The sequence below is a fragment of the Aristolochia californica genome, unplaced genomic scaffold, assembly GCF_029961685.1.
Source record: "Aristolochia californica isolate CCGP_79_NKW_82.1479 unplaced genomic scaffold, dmAriCali1.0.hap1 SCAF_4, whole genome shotgun sequence".
Lineage (NCBI taxonomy): Eukaryota > Viridiplantae > Streptophyta > Magnoliopsida > Piperales > Aristolochiaceae > Aristolochia > Aristolochia californica.
Window position 1 is genome coordinate 7,593,696 of NW_027182103.1, and position 16,644 is coordinate 7,610,339.

Below are 16,644 nucleotides of genomic sequence, written 5' to 3' on the forward strand. Positions count from 1 at the left end.
CCATGTTTGGTAGTTTTAAGAAATCCATGATGGTTGAATTTGAGATGTCTGATCTTGGCTTGATGCATTATTTTCTTGGCATAGAAGTGGTGCAGTCTTCTACTGAAATTTTTATTTCTCAAAAGAAGTATATGCAAGAAATCTTGGACAAGTTTCAGATAAAGGATTGTAATCCTGTAAATACTCCATCTGAGTTTGGTATGAAGTTACACAAAGATAATGGAGGAAAGAAAGTTGATTACACTCTTTACAAACAAATAGTGGGGAATTTAATGTATTTGACAACAACAAGACTTGATATCATGCATGTTGTAAGTGAGATTAGCAGGTACATGGAACGTCCTACAGAGATTTATCTCTTGGCTACAAAGAGAATTTTTCGTTGCTTGCTAGGTACTAAGGAGTTTGGGTTGTTCTATAAGAAAGGAGAAAAGTCAAATCTGTTTGGGCTTTACAGATAGTGATTAAGCAGGAGATTCAGATGATCGAAAAAGCACATCTGGGTATATTTTCATGATGGGGACAGGAGTTGTTTCATGTCATCAAAGAAGCAATCTATTGTCACATTATCATCCACTGAAGCTAAATTTGTTGCTGCAATAGCTGGTGCTTGTCAAGCTATTTGGCTAAAGAAAATCCTTAAAGAGTTGCATTTTAAGGAGGGTGGACCTACTCAGATTTGTTGTGACAACAATTCATCAATAAAGCTTTCAAGAAATCTAGTTTTACATGGTCGAAGCAAACATATAGATGTCAAGTATCATTTATTGAGGGATTTCACAAATGATGGAGTCATTGATCTTATTTTCTGCAAAAGTGAAGACCAGATTGTTGATATTCTAACCAAACCTCTCAAGTTTCATGCATTTCAGAAGCCCAGGAACCTACTTGGTGTTTGCATTTCAAATGATTCAATTTGAGGGATGGCGCTTCAAAGTTTGACTCTTATTAAATTGAATGTTATGTTTGGAACATTAGTTTAAGGTAGGGATTGTTAAGAATTTCTAAATTAAGACTAGTTGTCCTAGTCTTTAGGATTACTTTGTTAAGTTAATCTGTTTTGCACGTTGGATCGTGCTTTTCGTGTATGTCTATTTTTAGTGTATTTTTGTTATGTATTAAGTCTATTTATATAGACTGTAAGTTTATCAATGTACATCAGAAAATTATATCCTCTTCTTCGTCTTCGTCGTTTTGTATTTCATTTTTTATCATGCCTTGTGCTAAGTTGATGCTAAGTTGTCACAAGGCCCAGATTGCCTATTCTGTCACTAACAATGAGGGCAACCAACTTAAATCACAGAAAAAACATCTTAAGGATTGCTTTTTTGGAAGATATCTCTTCTGGTTCTACTCCTGCTGTCAATCTTATGCTTCTTTGGACTTCTTCAATATCTCTAAAGACATTATACAAGGTTTATGCCGTTGCATGTATGAAAGTTAGTTTGCCTCTTAAGCTATAATTTGAATCAGATGAGCTTGACTCCAACATCAGTTGTTCCCTGCGTGACTGGTCAGTCATTGAGGATAACAAGAGGATCATCTGCATTATCTCTCCGTCGGTATTAAAATAGATAAGAGGATAATTTGCTTCTGTGCAAGAGGGTGATCTTCCTTTCTGTTGCTAAGATGGATCAACTTCTAGTGAAAGCGCTGCCTTCTCACAACAGCTGGTGATCTCGGTTCATCGGTTCACAGCGTTGTCATCTTGGTGAAAGTTACTAAGCATTGGTTCGTTGGCATATCTCATTCCAGTATTCTCAAATTTGCTAAAGTAGTACTCTAACGTTGGCGTCATTCCAACAATCTCTTAGCAGCAATCAAGGATCGTTTAGTTGGCTTCTATTCTCTCTTTGGAATTTTTTTTGACTTCCTTCAATCAAGGATCCTACTGTGCATTTTCATAGCTGTCGTGCAAGCCATGTTGTTTGGACTATTTCGTCGTTGGACGTCGTTGATTTGGTTTTATTTGGCCGTACTGATAAAGCTTCTTACAAAAAGTCTCGGTGTCTTCTTACAAAAGCTTCAACACAAGCTCCGATAAACTTGTGTTAGTAGATAAAAAATCTCTAATATGCTTGTGCATTCTTGTAAGATTGGGGAAAGTTATTGTTGTTCTTCATGCTCTTTGTTGATTCTCTTCAATCTTCACCAAGTTTGAGTTCGGACTAATGGCAACTTGCTTGGTCGAAATGACTCAACAGGTTTATCAGTAAACAGATTAAAACAAAAAAAAAAAAAAAAAAAAAAAACTGTGCGATTCATCTGATTTTCATTCTTTCTCCAATTTTTAAGTTTGAAGAACTAAAAGAGAGTCTAATTCCAGACAAACCCAATTTAAAGGACGGATCAATCCGATTTTTAAATGATTAAGTTCACTTATTAAACTAATAAATCTAACTTAATAAAACGGGATTTGACGTATTTCGTGAGTGGTTGTCTCCTGACCTCGTGGAGACACAAGTCGGGCCAGTGATGGGAAATTATGATCCTGATTGCTAATCCTTCCGTAAAAGAAACGGGTAATGGAGTATCTTTTTGTGAAAACGAGAGAAGCATCTCATAGTGGAGAATAGATTTTGATGCCTCCCAAATTCAATCTTAGCTGCAAGAATCTTCAGGTCACGGTGCTCCAATCCTCTTGAATCGCCTTTCTGCTGCTGCTGCTGCGGAATCTCTATCATTATCAGAATTAAAAAATCTTCTTCCACTTGAATTTCTCTTTCCCCCACTGCAATTCTTTCCGTTTAATCCGGGTCCAGAACTGCAACTATTATTTAGTTTTCATTTTGATGGGATGAATGTGTTGAACAAGACGAGCTGGAAATCTTACTTGAGCCCACCAACCTTTCCGTATCCGAAGCCAATCTTAGCCATCCGATTGTTGAAGGGGATTCTGAATCTGATCAGATTATAGGGGCGGGGCGGGGGCTCGGGAGATTAATTTTTGATTAAATAAAGAGCGATTTGGAGAAGGGAACTGTTCTTACTCCCGCGGGCGCCAGGGAGTCTCGGGACGCCGGGTAGGGTTTGTAGAACAAAACGAGTGGCGATTCACAGGAGGGGAAGAGAGACGTTCCCGGGCCCTGAATAAATTTCTTCTTCTCTACCATCATCCGTCTTTAACCCGCCATGGGGAGAGGAAAGTTCAAGGGCAAGCCCACTGGCCGTAGGCACTTTTCTACACCGGAAGACATGCGTAAGCGCTGCCACCGTTGTCTTTCCCAATATTGATTTACTTTTCCATCTCCCTTTTACCAATCGAAAATACTGCTCTGTTCTTACTATTATTATATTTTTTGCTAGTGCTCTCTTACATTCCTGAACTATTCTACGGAAAGTTCTTTGTTGTACTAAGGTTGTTTTTTTATAGTACATGGGTTGCATGTTCCATTTTCATCAAATTACCCTTGTGGCTTTTCTAGCAAAAGGGTGAAAAAGGAAGAGTTTCACTTGTTAGCAGTTGTTCTATAACTCCCACAACATTCGGCAAGGAAATAAAAATGGCCTTAGTTTGTTGAAAATAGAAACTCGGCCTTAGTTTCTATCTATGTAGATATCTCCGTGATTATCAATATGGCTCATAATATCTCCCCAGGAAAAAATGAAATGAATCTTATTCATCAGGAAGCTCGACCTAATACTACACTCAGTGTACTTTTTTTACATCCTTGCTGCAATTCACATAAGCAGATGCTCTGAGATTTAGTGTGGTTCACAGTACAGTATATGTTGCATCGTCATGCTGTTTACTATTTATGAGGGAAGCTCCTGATTCCACATTCTTGTTTTTGAATCAATGCAGTTGCTGGTACCTCTTCTCGTCCTCGCTCCTTTAGACAGGTAAATCACTTCTGGATGTGGTGAAAGATTAATATTTCGGATAAGAAATGTGCCCTCCTGATTGCAGCTTTGTTTTGTGAATTTGCTGAAGTTGTGACAATGGTTTCTGTTTAGGATGTTATAAACTTAGTAATAAACCATGAATAGCTGAAGTAGACATTGTTCAGAAAAATAAATCGGATCTGCACCCTACAGTGTCTTGATGAGGTGGGCTGATAGTCCATGAGGGCTATTAGATGTAAACCAACTTATTTGAACTTGCTGCCGTATGGAAAAGCTATGTTTTCCCGCTCACAGCCTGAACCGGCAGTATGCAATATCATTTTTGTATGATATTATAATACAAGACTTGTCATGTGTGTGTATGTGCCCCGTTGCTTCAGCTACTTGCATTGACACATTATAGGCATATTTATGCTGAACAAATAGCAGAACGGGTTGGTATTTCACAAAAATTGGATGTAAGTTGGAACCACAGTCACATGATTTGACCCATTTGTAATCAATGTGAAGACCTACCATAAATGAGATCCTTCTGGCAAATGCGAGACTTGACCAAATACCTTAGATTTAGAAACCCCTGATTAGGGCATTCCAAAGCCTCCATCCTCAGTGGACCTCTTTATTCATCCCCTAGACGGTTGGATATTTATGGATATAATTGAATATTGCTTACTTTTATCAGCGATGATCAATGAATGGTCCTGATGGCACTGAGTTGATATGGGCACTTAGAAGGGATAGCATACAAAATCCCATCCACCACCTCACAGAATTTTATGGGTTTTGGAGAATAGACCAATTGGGTTATTCTTAAAAAAAGATGATTTAGAGATTATAAAATGGATCAGCTTCATTAATAGTTTTGATGTCATGAGTTAAGAAGCCCTGCTATTTTGAAAAGAAAAAGGCAAAATAAAAAATTTAAGCTCCGACATATAAAATTATTCGTTCCTTTTCCAAAAGTTATATATTTGTTACATTGTTCTACTTCTATTACTTTACTTTTTTTTTTTTTCTGTTAGTTAGGTCCTAACTTACTCTGATACTGCCAGGTAAAAGCTGAAAATGAAGAAGAGGAGAGAGAATCAGAAGAGGAATCTGAAGAGGAGTCTGAAGAAGAAAGTGAAGTTAGTGTACCTCCATTGGTTCTAGCTACATTTACAGAGTCCTTTGCATCTTCCTTTCGGCACTTTTTGATTCTTAAGTTGCAAATTTTTAATGAATTATGCATTTATATATTCTTTTAATTGAATGCTATCAGAAAAAAAAAGGTATCCAGGGTCTCATCGAGGTTCAAAATCCGAATTTGGTAAAACCCAAGAATGTGAAAGTCAGAAATGTTGATGTAAGTTACTATACCTTCCTGATCATCAATGGTGTATGTAATCAATCTATGGTGTATATTATATTCATGAATATTAGGGCAATGATTTCAACCAATCTGTTTTCTCCAACTTAAAAAATGCCAGAAGATGGCCCCAAATGGGTTTTTTTTTGTATTGGATAACTAAAAATGTATTTAGTTGTCTTTTGTCATTGTTGATACAGACATGATTATGTTGTTTTGTGCAACTTTATGATCACAAAAATAGCCTTGACTTGCTAAGCTAACTACTAACCGTTGTTCTCTTAGATATGGCTTTCTCTTGGTGGTCGATTTACATTGAGGTGCTTATCTCTTCAAGTTTATATGCATTGAGCAGGCCAAAATTTTTCCTTCATTCTGGTTCATGTTTTGTTGGTTCTGTTTCTTTGATTTATGTTTTATATGTGTTCTTTAATGCATAAGAATTGTCATTTTTTCATTTTTTTTAGATAGACATGCTTTGCTTGTACTATCTGAAGGCTTGAGTGAATGTAGATATGATGCCTTTTTCTAGCTTTTTGTTCTTTAAAGTTCTAGCACATACAAGGCATCATATTAGTTGGTATATGATTCTGATTTCTCAGGCTAAGAATCAGCATTCCACATAAGAGTGGTGTACAATTCCTTCTCCTCTATGTTGACCTAGTTCCACATGGTTGTAGTGTACAACCCCGTCTTTTTTATGTTGACCTACCTCTGATATTTTTTTTTATTTTTGATTAATTCATTATTGCAGTATTTCTTTTTTTTTCTTTTTTCTTTTTTCTTTTGATCCAGCAAGTCAAGGGGAATAATGCTTGTGTTCATATTTTTATCCTTTAAACATTAAGTTGTTTGATTCACTTATTTTTTATGCTGAATAATGGCATTGCTGCAATGCAGGTAGAGAGGACAACAGAGCTCTCAAGGCGGGAAAGGTTTGTAAATGATCTAGAAGACTTATTAAGGGCTTTATCACATATTACGTTGAATTTTTTTATCACCTATTCAGACCTGATTCATTTTATTGCTTAGGTTACTTTTTTTTTTTTTTTTAGAAGGATGTAAAAACTATTATAAAAGAGAGAGAGAGTATATAAACCTAACTAAGCGGACCTTCCTCCACAACAAGGTATTGGATTGAAACAGCCAGCTTAACCTGAGTGTTTGCCAAATGATTGGCAGACGTAGGGATGTGATTCCAATTACAGTTTGAAAGAGAAATTATATTACATATTTCAAAATAAATGTCCCAATGCCACCAGAGAGGATAGGCTGACTTTTCACACCACTCAATGACAATCTTGGAGTCGCCTTCAATAAGGAGGGGGTCCACGAGATGGCCCTTGAAGACCTGAGGCCCATTGAGTAATTCGGAGAGTTTTGCTGTGATAGAGTCGGAGACTTCCAAAGGCCCGTCAAAGGAGAAAAGGAGACGACAATTTTCATCATGGATTACTCTGCTAAAACCAGTAGGACTAGGGCAGCCAAAGGCGCCGCCATATAATTTTAATTTGTAGTGGCCCGCCGGTGGTGGAACCCAGGTGGCCATTACCGGAGGATGAGAATGACGCATCGTCCTAGGTACCACTCGCTAGTTCCCTCTAAGATTAGAACCACTGAGGTAATTGAATTCCTTTCGAGTCATGAGCCAGGTTGAAACTTGCCGAACAATATTATCTATCAACATTTCAATAGGGGAAGATTTAAATTTGAATTTTTGGCTATTTCTTTCCTTTCCATAAGTCCATAGGATATGACCTATGCAACAAGATATGAGCAGTTTCCCAAGCTTTGGGAGTCTAGCAATGGTAATTGAGAGAATAGTGGAAGACAAATTTTGGGAGGAGCAATACTGGAGGCCGATTTTATGAAGGAGGCTAGTTTAGACAACATGGGCAAAGTGGTAGAGGAGGAGGCATGGGTGGCAGTTTTGGGAGTATTTTGGCAAAAAGGGGCAAGAAGGGTCCTGGATAGAGGTGCCACGCCGAATAAGGGAATCAAAGGTGAGAATTTTATTCTACAAGCACTCCAGATAAAGAATTTTGCACAGGGAGGGGCAAGTAGGGTCCATGCAATGACCGCAAGGTGATTAGGTTGAGGGGGGTTGGGACTGCTGAGGAATTCATAGGCCGAGGCAGTGGAAAAAGATCCTTTGGGGCAAGTGGCCTAGATAAGTGTATCTGGCGAGGATGTCTGGAGCTTTACCTTGAGAGGTTAGTATGGAGATTTGATGCCTAAATGGCCTCAAAGTCCAAAATAGCTCTTCGGAGATTCAAATTCCAGCCTCCAGTTTCGGACCAGAGGTCTGAGATAGTGACATCAGTGTTCCTAGCCAAGTTTGAAATCAAACCATGGCTACTATTAAGACTGCTCAAACCCAACCACCAATTGGACCAGACTTTTGTCCATGACTAATGTAACATTTGACTGCCTTCTTGAAATCAAGTAGTAGCATGACAATTTTTTTCCAGACAGGGGACAAGTGATAGCGCCGTCCATCCTCAGTCCACCAGCCAGTCTATTTGCTAGCTTTAGCAGTGACTTGAGCTCTCCAAATCAGATTTGGGTGTAGATTGAATTTCCAAATCCATTTCAAGAGAAAAACAGAATTGTTGCTGTATCGCAGATCCCGAGCCCACCAAGGTGTTTGGGTTGACACATGTCAGCCCACTTCACGAGATGGTATTTCTTTTCACTGTAAGTGCGCCCCCCCCCAAACACACACCTTTTTTTTTATGCAAGGCATCGAAATAATGACAAAAAGTAACAAGGAATTCTGTGAAGGCAGGACTTAATAAGTACAATTTTACACACACACACACCCCTTTTTTTTTTATGCAAGGCATCGAAATAATGACAAAAAGTAACAAGGAATTCCGTGAAGGCAGGACTTAATAAGTACAATTTTACCGGCTTTGAAAAGAAATTTCTCTCTCTAGGAAGCTAACGGCCCTCTAAACGTTCAATAACTGGATGCCAGAAGCTTTTTGAAGGCAATCTAGAGATCAAAGGGAGTCCCAAAAAGGTGCTAGTAGGAGTTGCAATTTTGCTTCCTCGATAGCAAGCCATAAAGTTCAGTAAATTTGGGTCAATATTGAAGCCAATGATGGAGGACTTCGTCCAATTGACTTTTTGACCGGAGAAAATTTCAAAGAAGTTGAGCAAGGCCTTAAAGTGAGAGACTTGGTCCATCGTGCCTTCACTGAAAAAAAGGTCAATAGAGATGGAATTGAGCCAATTGGTGCTTTTGGTAAGGCAGACCATAGTCAATAGGTGTTCAGCAATGAGAGTGAAAAGAAAAGGCGAAAGGGAGCCCCCTTGGCAGATACCCCTTGATTTGTTAAAAAAACCATAGGCTTTGCCATTGATCAGTATGGAATATGACGCGATTGATATACAGCTTCTCATCTAGAATCTCCAATGTGCCAAAGCCCACTTGGTCAAAAAGATGGTCAATAAGCTTCTAGTTGACACTGTCAAAGGCTTTTTTGAAATTAAGTTTCATGACAATTCTGGGCAGATTGATTTATTGAAGGAGTCAAGCTGTTCACGAGCAGCCATTGCCGAATCAAGAATATTTCGGCCTCTGATGAAGGCACTTTGGCAGGGGTTTATAATTTGAGGGAGGTTGGATTTGAGGCGGTTAACAAGAATCCAGGCTATGATTTTGTATGAGGTAGTGGTGAGGCTGATAGGTCTAAAGTCTCGAGGAAGGGCTTAGTTGGATTTTTTAGGGATTAGAGCAATGAAAGAGGCTCCGATGGATTTATGGGTGATACCAACTTGATGGAAATTATTTGCAAAAGCATGCACATCATTTTTTACAGCTCCCCAAAATTTGTGGCTCTTCATTGAAACCATCTAGACCAGGGGTGCAATCCTTAGGCAAGGCAAGGGCAGCCAAATCAATTTCATCAGAAGAGAAAGGACGCTTCAGGTTTTCAGCTTCCAGGTTTGTAATACGCATGAACTCGAGTTGATGAAGGATTGGTTGGTTGAATGACTCCTAGAGTAAAAATCTGTAAAAAACTTTGCAAGAAGGTGAGATGTAGAGAGAGGTGATATGGTTTGCTCTCCATCTTGCCAAGGCAACGACATGGAAAATTTTTGTATTTCCATCCCCGTCGGTCAGCCAGTGGAATCTTGCCCGCTATTTCCAGTGAGTAGTTTCATTTTTAAATTTTTTTTGTAAGATCATGATTTAAATGATTTTGGAGAAGTAATTCAGGAGAAGAAAGAGACCTTTGTTCTTTGAGGAGATCAAACTCAAATATATGATGGTGAACTGAATCTTTCCGAAGGGCAGCAACAATGTGGTAGTTGGTGGACCAGGAGCAAATTTTGGACTTCAGGGCTTTGAGCTTGAGGGAGGGGGGGGGACCAACCCGGGTTGGGGTGTTAAGTTCTTGCCACCAGACGACAAGTTGAGATGCAGAAGATCCTTCAAGTAGCTAGGAGTTTTCAATGCATAAAGGAGATTGACCCCAAGCTGGGGGATGAGTATATTTTTGGATCGGCCAGTGGTCAGAGCCGACTTTGCTAAAGACTTGGCCTACGTGTTGCCCAAAAGTTGTAACCAGTCATTATTTGCAAGGAATCTATCAAGTTTGGACAGGATTGGGGGACTTTGGCCATTGGACCAAGTGTATTTTTTCCCCGAGAGGGGGATTTCTGAAAGTTCAAGGCTGCCAATGAGATCCGAGAAGGCATGCACTGTGGAAGAAATTTTTCTGGCGGGAGGGGGTTTTTCAGAGCAGAGAAGGGTGACATTGACCGTGGCCCATTTCGGGTCCGAGTCGTACCAAAGATCACGAGCGATAGACGTATAAAAAATTGCAACTTTGTTTCTATCAAAATTACAATATTTGGTCTACATTCAAAAAGAGTTCCCTTGATCACTGCACGCTTGGAGCGCGAGCCGATTCCCTTGACGTTCCAAGAAAAAAACTATCATAGTGGGGGGCGGGGGGTGAGATCCTCCTCCGAGTAGCAGAGGGCGCTATGTTAGTACTTGCAGAAGTCCCAGGCTAACTTCATCATTTCCATAAACTCATGCCCAGGGTATTTATGTGCCTGATGAAATTATTGGCACGCTTGCTGTGGGAGAGCAGAGGGAACCCTTCTAGATAGTCGGGGGGTGAGAACCCAAGTTCCCAATTGGGGGGGGGGGGGGAGTATTGGCAACCTCAATTTTGCGTTGAAAATTTCGGAAAGTTATTTGATAAACCGTCTTGGAAATCTTTTTTTGAGCGGCTTTGTTTTTCTGTGGAGGAGCACCATATTTGTGCGAATGTGAGTTGTCCAATTGATGTTGTGGGGTTTAATTTTCTGGATTCCGTGTATGCTGTTCAGCCACAAAAAGTTTTTTGGAGGTTCTTTTCTTTCTATACGGCTGAGACTAGCAGCCTTGCACCTCTTTCAATTTCTGCTGCATGCAGGGATGCAAGACCTGTTTCATATTCTTTGCTGAAGGGAGATAGAATTCTTTTGGGTAGTCAATTTGACAACGGGGTGCTGACATTTTGTTTGTGGAGGAATTATATCCATTTTGCTGGGACGAAGTATCTTCAGTGGTGTGCATCCATGGCCGATTCATTCGATGTAGGCATCCCATGGATTATGTGCTAGCAAGCAGATGCTCCTGTTCCAATGATCAACACTTGCAATGGATGGTATTGTGACAACTTCACTCCGACCAATCCCAACACTCCGAAGATGTGGACTGAGAACTGGACTGGCTGGTTCAACGCTTGGGGAGAGAATGACCCACACATGAGGGTGGCAGATGTAGCCTTCGCTGTGGCAAGGTTCTTCCAGACTGGTGGAGTCTTCCAAAACTATTGCATGTACCTTGGTGGCACAAACTTTGGGCGAACAACAGGAGGTCCATATATCTCCACATCCTATGACTATGATGCACCCCTTGATGAATACGGTCACTTGAATCAGCCTAAATGGGGTCACTTGAAGCAACTTCATGCAGTCCTCACGTCCAGGGAGAGAGTTCTCACTCATGGTGACAATGTAACCACTGACAGGGGCAATGGAGTTGCTGCTACTGTGTCCACTGAAGAAGGTTCTTGTGCGGCTTTCTTGTGCAATGTGAACACCACAACTGATGCCACCATCACTTTCCATGGAAACCAATACTTGGTACCTGCATGGTCTGTTTGCATTTTGCCCGATTGCTTCGCAGAAGTATACAACACAGCAAAGGTAAGCACTCCGACTTCAGTGAAGGTCAGGCAGCCTAACATGGCTGCGGATCAGCCTGAGCAATTGAGGTGGGTGTTGAGACCTGAACGTCTAGCTGAGGTTCTTAATGGCTGGGCTGGCCGTGATTCTTTCACCGCATCTCGTCTCATTGACCAAATCACAGTCACCGGAGATGCCAGTGACTACTTGTGGTACATGACTCCTGTGCGGATTGAAAAGAGCAATCCAATCTTCAACAACGACGTGACACTGAGGGTGACCTCCAGTGGACATGTCTTGCATGCATTCTTCAATGGAAAATTTGTTGGCTCCCAGTATGGACCTGTGTATGGAAAATGTGATTTTGTTTTCGAGGCCCCAAATGTTATTGCTGGAAATGGCATGTCGGGGGGTGAGCTAGGAAGAATTCCTGCACGGGCAAGGACGGAGAAAAGTCTGAAGGGTTCTTTTGCAAATGTTGCTACAACTCCCATGGAAGTTTCTCCAGCAATATCTGCAAAGAAGAGTAAGAGGGAAGCAGAGGCAGCACTTGAGAAACAGGTTACTGCCAAAAAGCAGAAACGAGAAGTAGAGGCTGCAATTCAGGTGCAGAAAGGTAGCAAGAAAGGCAAACCTGTTTTTGAAGTTGTGCCTAAAAAGAAGCAAGAGACAATCAGCTTAGAGGATAGTTCGTCTGAATCCGAAGAAGAGGAGGTTGTTGCTCAAGCTGCTCTTCTTTCAAAGAAACCATCCTCTGTTGTCTCCAAAAATGGATCTGCTGGAAACTTGAAGAAAGCAAAACCAGCTAGCAGCTCTGAATCTGAGATTGATTCTGATGATGATGAAGTTCCTGCAACTAAGGTTAGTAAGCCAGCAGTTAAGGCTAATGGGTCTGTTACTGTTTCCTGGTGCAGCAACTGGAGGGGGTCAGTGCTGCTGAGTCTACTCCTTCCCAGGGGGCTGGTCATGATGTTTCGCTCCTCTGCTTGGTTGCTCTACATTTGTAGTCCAGTGGGCTGACGCTGATACTGCGGTTGACGCTTGTGCATGGATGGAGAAGGCGGCACGGGCAAGCAGACCTACCTTCGAGCTTGAGGGCAAGCTCGTTCTCCAGAAGGGGAGTGATGTTATGGACCCCATAGCAGGGTTTAATTAATGCATTTTTCAATTTATGTATTAGAAGGGTTTTTATGTAATTTCCTTAAGACTTGGGGCCTTCGGTTTAGGCCTATGTGTGTATGTGTTCCCTAATCCTTTTATAGGGAGGTTGGGCTGAGTAAGAGAGCAAGCATTAATCCAATTAGTTGTTAGCAACGTCGGATTCTCCCTTTTGAGGTCCAAGGTCGGATTCTCCCTCTCTGAGGTCCAGGGTTGAACTCCCTTCGAAGGCTCAAAACCTCCCAACGATTCTTCACCTTCATCTTCTTCCTCCTTGTGTTAGATTCCGGGCATAACAGAAGGATGGTTCTTGGAAGTGCAGGATTCAGCTGGGGCAGAGTCTTTGCCCGTGCTCTTCTTCTGTCTTTTGGAGTAGGTGAATGCAAGGGGGTGGTGGAAGGTTTGTTTGAGGACTTTGCATTGGAGGTCTCCATGGGGAAATTGGACTTGGGCTTCATTATTGCCAAGGGGGTTGGGCAAAGAAGAGGGGGGTGGGGGGGGGGGCTGGAGGAGTGTGTATGTAAACAAGATGGCAGACATTTATTTGGTGGGGTGAAGTAATTGTGCCACTCATTGAGTAGGACTTTGGGTAGGAGGGGTATGGGTTTTCGAGGTCTCTCGCTTCTCATTGATCTCCTATCTCAAGAATAGGTCTTCGGCGAAGCAAATCGCCAGATTCTGACAAGTTGTCAGCTCGAGGATCACAAAACGAGGGGGAAGGCGGAAGGTTGGGGATTGCCAAGTAGCGATACTATAGGGATTTTCGAGGGAATCAGGGTTTAGGTGGCTCGATGTGGCAGAGGGAGTGGAGAGGGTTCAACATGGGGTTAGGTTCAAAAGATTTGCAAAATATCTTACTGTCAAGGGTAGGGCATTCGAGGGTGGGACAGTTGAGGCGATTTCCTGTCCCATGATTGACGACATCTGGTTAGAAGAATCTGGAAGGTTGAGATCGAAAGGGATGGGTGGGTTTTTTGAGGTAGTCACTTGGTAGGATGGTGCTGAAGGAAAAAGGTTTGGTGGTTTGATGATGATTTGTGTGGTTTTCGAGGTTGGAGGGATGCATTTTGAAGAATTAAGAAGGTTTGAAGGAGGTTCCAAAGGGGTGGGCGCAATACACGAAGGGGGGAAGGTCACAATCATCGAGGAGGGGAGAGGTGCAATGGTCAAATGGGGGTAGAGATGCTGTAATCGAGGGGGTGGGACGGAGAATGAATGGGGGAAAAGGTTTTGATCCCTCGGAATCAGGGCGTTGACAGGTGGCAACGCAAAGGCGGTTTATTTGATCATGGGGGGGGGGGGAGCAGATGAGGTGAAGGCGTTTGTCAGGGTGAGGGGGGTGGTGATCTGAAAAGGGGATGGAAGGGATGGGGATAGATCTAGAATGATCCATGAGGAAAAATCGCTGGAATTGAGCTTTACGTGGTGAGTACCACTTACTGGAGGTTTTGGTTGGAGAAGGAATCTCTCCCAGTGGAGGAGCGCCGGCTGATCCTCTGCCCAGATGAGCTTGCTGAAGATGCCAACAAGGTATTTGAGGGTATGGCGGCACCGGAGTTACACAGGGATGCCCCGAACAACCACCCAGTGGCCAACCCTTAGTTACTGCAACAAAGATCAAAACTCAAATTGTACTCTTTGCTTAGATTACTTCATCTTAAGTAATGCAAGAATGTTTGCTTAATTAGTCTTAAAGAGAGTTCTGATTGGCTATGCTTTTCAAGTTTGTTTTGTATTTTTCTTCAACTTATTTGACCATTTTAGTTGTCCAGTGTGTACCTTATATTATCTTGTATTGAAATGAGCAAAAAATAGCAATATTGGTTTTCTACATAGACAATGTGTTCGTGCATGTTGTCCGGTCAACACTCTGCAATAACATCTTTTTTTCCCTGGATTGGGTCCATGCAATCAAAATCCTTTTCAGCTTGAGAGTTGTAAATCTTTGAACTTGAGTGTTTTCTCATATTAGTTGCTGTTGTGCTCATGCACTCAAGTTTGTTTGCAAGAGCTATTTTAGAAATTTTTGTAGTCATTACATTTGGACAAAGTTTTTTTGTTGTCATGGACAATTAAGAATCATTGAATGTCCTCATCTTTTGAAAGTGAACAAGCTTCAATTTTCTGCATTCCTTGATCCATGCTCTAACCCTTCCGAGTATATGTGTAAGCAACCATATGCAATCTAATGTAGCAGTTGAGAATGTCTTAACTGTGTTTGTGCAGAAAGTTTACATGGAAACTCAAATTTTTATTTTTTATATATAATTTGAAAAGAATCAAATGTAACTCTTTATGGATGAATGTTATTGGCACTAAGACCAATTCTTTTTTTTTTTTAAATAGAAACAATTAACAATTGAATGCTAAGATCAATTCTGGGAAGAGCTTTTTGACCTGATGCAGCTTTGGGACTCACCATTGCTTTTTGCTGGATATTTCGATCCCGTTTGCTTTTGCTACTAGAAAATCTCCCAGCCACAAGGATCATCTCCGCAATGCAGAATCTCTGTGACTTCATTGGTGGATGTGAACTTGAAATCCACACCTCGGGAAATCATTCACCTGGAGTAATGGCCAAAGACAAAGATCAACCACTTTCTCACCAATCCAGATTGTTTCACATCTGAGGATGCTGGGGGAAAGTTGCTGAGCAAGTCAGTTTTGGACAATTGGCCGATTTGCTAGATGGGGAGCTCAACCATTTGAATTTGAAAACTGCTGGCTTCATGTAAAGTACTCTGGCCCTATGAGCTAAAGAACCCCCTTGGCACCATTGCAAACTTTCCAGGAAATTTTGGACACCGCCTGTGGATTCCCTTGTAATTGGATGCATGTACTGAGATCAGCCGACTATTTGGCTGGCTCTCTTTGCTAAACAGGGGGTGTCCCTCCTACCCCTCATAGTAAGGGGACCTCATCCTAAATTTTGTTTCCTTTTGATTTTTGGCCCTTTGAAGCAAAGTTTTTGCCTTCTCACAAAAAGAAAAAGAAGTTTTTTGGTCTTTTGGAAAATGATGTTCTAAATGGACTTTTTTTTTAAAGTCTTTTCTCAAATGATAATATATAACTAACTAAGAAACACCATTTAAAAAAAAGAAGTCATTGAGAAACTTATTGTTATTTAATATGTTTTTCTGATTTTGGTCATCAATAAGTAGAATGTTCTGTTTGCATATCTGCTCACAGATCTCCATCAATTAGGCCTCTGGAAAGTCTTCCCTCTTATGGCCGTCTCTTGCACCTTATCAATGAGGTCAGTTCTTAATTTCGCTTGGAATTGTACTCCTATATCAGCGAACGATATCCAAAATCGTTTGCTAGATCCGGCTTCTTCCAGCAATATCTCATTGTGGTAGATGGCCTTCAATTTGATTAGTTTTTCAGCATCATTTAAAAAAAATTCATTAGTTTTTTTCTTTCTTTTCGATTGCCTTTTGTTGTTCTTGTTTTGATTGTTTTTTTTCTTATGCGTGGATATTTTATGGGGCCCTATTGTCTTAGAATGTAATTTGCCTATTTGGTGCTCTTGTACCTCTTGCCTCTCATTGCAATCTCTTTCAATTTTTTTTGAAAGAACAAAGAAATTTGGTAATATATGAACTGATGGTGGAATCTTCTCTTCAATCTCTTTTTTGATATTATCAGTTTTTCTGTGTTATTTATTCTTTCAATATTAATTTGTACTTAAATCTTCTGTTGAGATTTTGTTCTTACCAAATATGCCATGATTTTTCCTTTTGGTAAGATAATTTCTTTTTTTTACAGTTCACAGTTTTGTGTTTTGAGTTTTTGTCACATTTTTTTCTCCAGAGAGGAACTAGAGAAACAAAGAGCTCATGAAAGATACATGAGGCTGCAGGAGGAAGGAAAAACAGAACAGGCAAGAAAAGATTTGGGTAAGTTAGTTATCTCATAGTTTATTTTCCTTGTTGTCTTTTTGCATTTGTTGTGTAGCTTTTGGGGTTTTGGATTTACTGTATTGTGCTTAGATGGTTCCTGCTCTAAACTTAAAATGTGATGAGCTGCTATAAGTTTCTTTTATTCTTAGCCATTATTTATTCTTTAGAAGCATTTAGACTCTTTATTATTAATAA

General features: G+C 40.7%; 1 protein-coding gene across 1 annotated transcript in view; it reads left to right on the forward strand.

Moving 5' to 3' along the window:
- The first annotated feature begins 2,486 nt into the window (after positions 1-2,486).
- The window catches only part of LOC137963684 (uncharacterized), a 29,853-nt gene continuing 15,695 nt past the window's right edge, over positions 2,487-16,644 (forward strand). Inside the window, exons 1-6 of the mRNA XM_068810844.1 lie at positions 2,487-3,199; positions 3,806-3,843; positions 4,899-4,973; positions 5,108-5,191; positions 6,095-6,129; positions 16,361-16,446. Of these exons, the coding sequence (XP_068666945.1) occupies positions 3,133-3,199; positions 3,806-3,843; positions 4,899-4,973; positions 5,108-5,191; positions 6,095-6,129; positions 16,361-16,446 (385 nt within the window). The 5' untranslated portion in view covers positions 2,487-3,132. The remainder of the gene's footprint in view (positions 3,200-3,805; positions 3,844-4,898; positions 4,974-5,107; positions 5,192-6,094; positions 6,130-16,360; positions 16,447-16,644) is intronic.